General features: G+C 39.1%; 1 protein-coding gene across 2 annotated transcripts in view; it reads left to right on the forward strand.

Annotated features, from left to right (window-relative positions):
• The window catches only part of UEVLD (UEV and lactate/malate dehyrogenase domains), a 40,838-nt gene extending 35,655 nt beyond the window's left edge, over positions 1-5,183 (forward strand). For both annotated transcript variants that reach the window (XM_029914649.1, XM_029914650.1), the window contains 3 exons: positions 437-500; positions 3,125-3,248; positions 4,504-5,183. In XM_029914649.1, the coding sequence (XP_029770509.1) occupies positions 437-500; positions 3,125-3,248; positions 4,504-4,671 (356 nt within the window). In that variant the 3' untranslated portion in view covers positions 4,672-5,183. The remainder of the gene's footprint in view (positions 1-436; positions 501-3,124; positions 3,249-4,503) is intronic.
• The last annotated feature ends 817 nt before the right edge of the window (positions 5,184-6,000 follow it).

Below are 6,000 nucleotides of genomic sequence, written 5' to 3' on the forward strand. Positions count from 1 at the left end.
CTGCCTCTAATAACTGAGTAAGACTAGCCAAAAGAGGTGACTGAATTATTCCTCACCTGGTGGACGAAATGAATCTCTGTGTATTTCCCAGTGGAGCAAATGCCAAGGGCTTTCAGTGCTTGGGAGTCCATTATACACAGCCTGCTGAGAAAAGAAAGCTTTTTGCTTGGACAGGAAAACAGCCCTTGCAGAACCATGGTTGGTGAGGGAGCACAGGTGAGGGGCCGCCGTAGGCTCAGGGGACCCGTCTTGTGGGAGGACTGCAGCCCCCAGGCAGCGGGCGCAGCAAGCCCAGTGGAAAGCTGACTATTGCTAGAAAGGGGGAAAAGCGATTCAAGTTTAACACAGATACCCTTGACTGCAAATGATCATTTATCACAGCTTAATCCTGAGGGCGTTGTTGGCAAAGTGTAATTAATTTTTCCTTTCATTTTAGTGCCCACATGGAGTGGCCAAGAAGAAGCGATGAGTCATAACTCTCAAGTGCAGTTGTCCAACAGGTAAAACTGAGCATTGATTTGCATTTACCCAACCAAAAATCCTGTACTTCGAGCTACCATGATGACTGGGTTTTTTTGTCTTTTTTTTTTCATAACAACTGTCTATCAGCATTGATGTACCAGGCTTCCTCAAACTAAGCTAGCTAGTATGGACAACTCTAAGCACAAAGGATCAATGCTTTCTCATCTTTGATTTCCTATCTGAAAGTAGATCCAAGAGTGTTTTGCAAACTTTATTTCAGATATCCAATGGACACACACAGGGTAGAAGAGGTTTCCTATTTGTAGTCAGTGACATCCTGCTCTGATATGTCAACTTCTGAGGATGCTAAGAATTTTCTTAATATAGGGACGCCTGGGTGGCTCAGTCGGTTAAATGTCCTACTTCGGCTCACATCATCATCTCACGATTTGTGGGTTCAAGCCCCGCATCGGACTCTGCTGACAGCTCAGAGCCTGGAACCTGCTTCAGATTCTATGTCCTCCTCTCTCTCTTTCTCTCCTCTCCTCCCTTCACTGTCAAAAATAAACATTAAAAAAAAAGAATTTTCAATGATTTTTAAGTAGTGGTTTTATTCTGACATGCCATTTGAGAAGCAGCATGTCTTTGGGAATCAATTGTATATAGGTTTGAATCATATTCAGCAAAAGGACATTAAGCCTCCAATATGTAAATCATTGTTGTCTTCAGGGTTATAAACTCCTTTATCCCATGTTTTTTGTTACTAGAAAAAAAAAGAATTTTCTTAATATAGAATTTGTCCATACCACTTAAAATTAATATGTATTTATTAATTGGGGACTAGTCTAATATGAATGGATAGGCCATATTATAAGTTCAGGTAAAAACAAAAGTGTAACACATAGATCCTTGTATTTTTGCCTTTGATCAGACACCTTCCAAGGTCTGTGCCCTACAGATTGTACTCCAAACACCATGTATTTTTTTTAAGTAGGCTCCACACACAGCATGGAGCCCAATGTGAGGCTTGAACTCATGACCCTGAGACCAAGACCTGAGCTGAGATCAAGAATCAGACACTTAACCAGCTGAGCCACCCAGGAACCCCATGCACCATGTACCTTTATGCCATCTGTTTTCCCACCATCACATAATAACGTACATTTCTGCAGTTTGAATGGTGGAGACTTTTAGCTTAAAAAAATTTTTTTTAATGTTGATTTTTGAGAGAGAGTGAGCCGGTGCACAGAGAGAGAAAGGGAGACAAAGGATCTGAAGTGGGTTCCTCAGAGCCCGATGTAGGATGTAGGGCTCAAACCCATGAACCATGAAACCATGATCTGAGCTGAAGTTGGATGCTCAACCGACTGAGCCAGCCAGGTGCCCCGAGACTTTTAGCTTTTTAAACCTTCAGTTTGGGGTGCCTAGGTGGCTCAGTCGGTTGAACGTCTGACTTTGGCTCAGGTTATGATCTCACGGTTTGTGGGTTCAAGCCCCATGTCAGACTCTGCTGACTGCTAGCTCAGAGCCTGGAGCCTGCTTCAGATTTTGTGTTTCTTTCTCTGTCCCTTCTCTGTTCACGCTCTGTCTCTCTCTGTCTCTCAAAAGAAAAAAAAAAAGATTTTAAACCTTCAGTTTAAGGTTCTTAGATGGTCACAACTGGAAAGAATATTCTCTTACTGAGAAGAGTAGTGAATTATATAATCCGTTCTAATCTGATTCTCTACATAATCCTGCATCTATAAGGAAGAAATTAGAAAAGGAAGAAAATCAAACATGTTTATTTAACTTAAATCATGTTTTATTTTTTACATAGAGGATGTATGCTATTATAAAACTTCAAATACTGCAGATATCTATAAAGCAGAAAGCAAAAAGCTGGGGGTATCCTATTCTTCAGAGACAACTGTTGTTGTCCAAACATTTTTCCAATGCTTATGCAAACTATCATTATTATTTTTATTATTTGTATAATGGTAAGTTTATGCTACTCATACTAACTTACAACTTGCTTCGTTTCCTTAATAATAAATCTTGGACATGTTTCCATATTGTTCATATAAATCTCCTTTATTCCTCTCCAGGGCTATACAGTACTACATTTAGATAGTGATTTATTTAGCCAGTCCTCTTTTGATGAGTTGCTTCCAGAATTTTTTGCTGTCTCACACAAGACAAACATGCATATATTTGCATACTTGAGCATACTGCAGCAGAATAAAATCCCTGAAGAGGAATTTCTAGATCAGATGTTACTAAATCTTCCTCCTAAAAGACTGTATCACATTCCACGCTCAACTGCAGTTAAAGGAATGCCTGCTTCTCTGAAGCTTCTTCAAAAGTACTTCTCATTCTTCTTAAAATTGCCAATTTTGATAGGCAATACCAGTGTATTGTTCTAATGCATATTTAGTTAAATATTGGTAGAGGTGAGCTTCTTTTTCTGTTATTAGGTTGTATTTTCTCTCTGTAAATTACCTGCCTGACATTTTAAGAAAAGTTTAGTCATTAGATTATCTGCAGGCTTTCCTAACAATTGCTGTATAAGTCTTATTGCTGAATAGAAATATATCTAATTAAGGCCTTAAACAATGTAAAACTGAACATGCATATTTTGTGCATTCTCTGAGATTTATTTATTTTTTATTTTTTGGTAACCTAGAGCCATGGAGGTGTTACGTGTCAAAGGTCAAAGATCCTGGTCTGTCGGACTATCAGTGGCTGACCTGGTTGACAGCATTGTAAATGATAAAAAGAAAGTACATTCTGTATCAATTTTAGCAAAGGTAATCGCTATTTTTTATACTCATCATATGTCAAACTTTTATATTATTAATATAAATGCAGAAAAAGTGCTGCTCAGACTGTACCCCAGGTATCTTCAATGTCACTAGCTTTTAGAATAACACACTGGAAGAGACAGTTTGGTCTAAACCTTATCCTGCTTGGTTACGGGAAGTCTAGACTTCTAACATGTTGCCCCTCATCCCCATGTAATTTGGGGGAAGCTTCAAGAAGCATTTATAGGGGCGCCTGGGTGGCCCAGTCGGTTAAGCCTCCGACTTCGGCTCAGGTCAGATCTCACGTTTGTGGGTTCGAGCCCCGCGTCGGGCTCTGTGCTGACAGCTAGCTCAGAGCCTGAAGCCTGCTTCTAGTTCTGTGTCTCCTTCTCTCTCTGCCCCTCCCCCTCTCATGCTCTGCCTCTCTCTGTATCAAAAATAAATAAAACATTAAAAAAAAAGAAACATTTATATATTCCATAAAGCTCTTATGGTTCTTTTGGCAAAATCATTTATCACCTCAGCCAGCCATGTCACCCCAGACAGCTGTGCTAACCAGTCTTAGCTGGTCAGCAGTCTGCTTCTCCAGTTCAGTTTGTCCTTTACCTCTTTATCCCAAGCATAAAGTCCCTAAAGCACAGCTAAGACAAGGCACAAATGTTTAACCAGTTTTCTTGAAAACTTCGGAATATCAGGATGGAAATAAATATGGAAAGGAAAACTCAAAACAGGTTACTGTATTTGACTGGGCCCCTCCCCTAGGAATCCACTCTGACCATCTTTTTTCTTGGCCCCCAACCTGCTACCTGTATGGCAGGGGCCTAGCTTATCTCCCCACAAAGTGGCTGTCTCTGACCAGGTTCCTCCAATCTCACACACATTTTCTGAAACGATAATGAGTTTAGAAATTAGGAGCGCCTGGGTGGCTTAGTCGGTTGAGTGTCCGACTTCGGCTCAGGTCATGATCTTACAGTTCGTGGGTTCGAGCCCTGCACCGGGCTCTGTGCTGACAGCTCAGCACCTGGAGCCTGCTTCTGATTCTGTGTCTCCCTCTTTCTCTCTGCCCCTCCCCTGCTCACACTCTAACTCTGTCTCTCTCTCAAAAATAAACACTAAAAATTTAAAAAAAAAAAGAAATTAAATAAAAAAATTTTTTATTTCAACGTGTACTAGAACTAAAAAAGCAAGGGAATATCCATATTTATGATATTAATCTTTTGCAGTGATTTATCTCTATCATAATCTATTTTTTTCATTTCAGGGATATTATGACATAAATAGTGAAGTGTTTTTAAGTTTGCCTTGCATCCTTGGATCCAGTGGAGTATCTGAAGTCATCCAAAGCACAATGAAGGAAGATACAGTGACTGAGAAACTCCAAAGCAGTGCATCAACCATCCATGGTCTCCAACAACAGTTAAAACTTTGATCATAAAGTGCAGCATTACCTGAAAGGGAAGGTCATTTAATTTTGCCAACATATAAAGGGTTGAGAATTTCTGTATGTTATTCATTACCCTTACAAACTGCTTGGTTAAGGGAGTCTGTTTCCAGTTAGCTCTGTAATTTGGATCCTTAAGGAGTTCGATAAGGAAGGGGAAAATCTAATTTTCTTTGTTGTTCTTGAGATATCTAAACTGTTCTTTAAATCTATAGCAGATATAGACATTCATCTACAATATGCATCATTTAAATTTATGGATCCTCATCTAAAAGCACATTCAGCACTTTGGAAATATTTTGAAAGTAATATATTTTTAAAAGAAAATTACTCTTTATTATAGTAACCATGATAAACTGAAGGTCCAGTATTAGTTTACAGAATCTGTGCTGGGTGTACTTTCAAAAGATCCACAGCTTAAGGTACTGTTTCTTCTTTAAAATAAAATTGGTAGTAATGGGAAAGCATTTTGTTTTCCCTCTTTAAATTAATTAGCTATCACTGGATGTCTCAGTTGGTTAAGCCTCCAACTCTTGATTTCAACTCAGGTCATGATCTTGCAGTTCATGAGATCAAGCCCCACATCAGGCTCTGTGCTGACAGTGCAGAACCTGCTTAGGATTCTCTCTCCCTCTCTCTCCCTCTCTCTCTTTCAAAATAAATTTTAAAACCTTAAAAAATTAATTAGCGACTAAAAAATAGAAAAAGAATTTTACATGCACTTTAAAATATTAAAAAGGAAGGTGAAATTTCTTAATATTTGAAGAAAACGGATAATTTAATTTCCAGTGGGACTGTCCTTTTGAAATTTTCTATTACCTCTTCTTGGGATATATAATAGATCTCTAACATCTCAAAAACCAACTGTACTGCTAATAGTATAGAGAAATGTGTATTTAAAAAAAATAATGTTTATTTACTTTTGAGAGAGAGAAAGACCAAGCATGAGTTGGGGGAGGGCAGAGAATCCAAAGCAGGCTCCAGGCGCCCAGCTGTCAGCACAGAGCCTGATGTGGAGCTCGAACTCCCGAACCATGAGATCATGACCTGAGCCGAGGTTGGATGCTTAACCAACTAAGCCACTCAGGAGCCCCCAGAAATGTGTATTTTTAGTGCAAATAGATTATGAATCAAAGCCAAACAATTTACTTTAAGTCTAAAATATGAGGCTTTCATAAAAACCATTAGTCTTTAGGGAAAGGGTTGGACGGACTGGCTATTCTGAGTAAACCCTTTAACCACTCCTGAAGAAATGATTCAGAGTACATATGCCTTGGTGATGGGTCAGTAACAGTCTTCGTATATGAAAGGTTTAGG

Source organism: Suricata suricatta, chromosome 11 (assembly GCF_006229205.1).
Source record: "Suricata suricatta isolate VVHF042 chromosome 11, meerkat_22Aug2017_6uvM2_HiC, whole genome shotgun sequence".
Lineage (NCBI taxonomy): Eukaryota > Metazoa > Chordata > Mammalia > Carnivora > Herpestidae > Suricata > Suricata suricatta.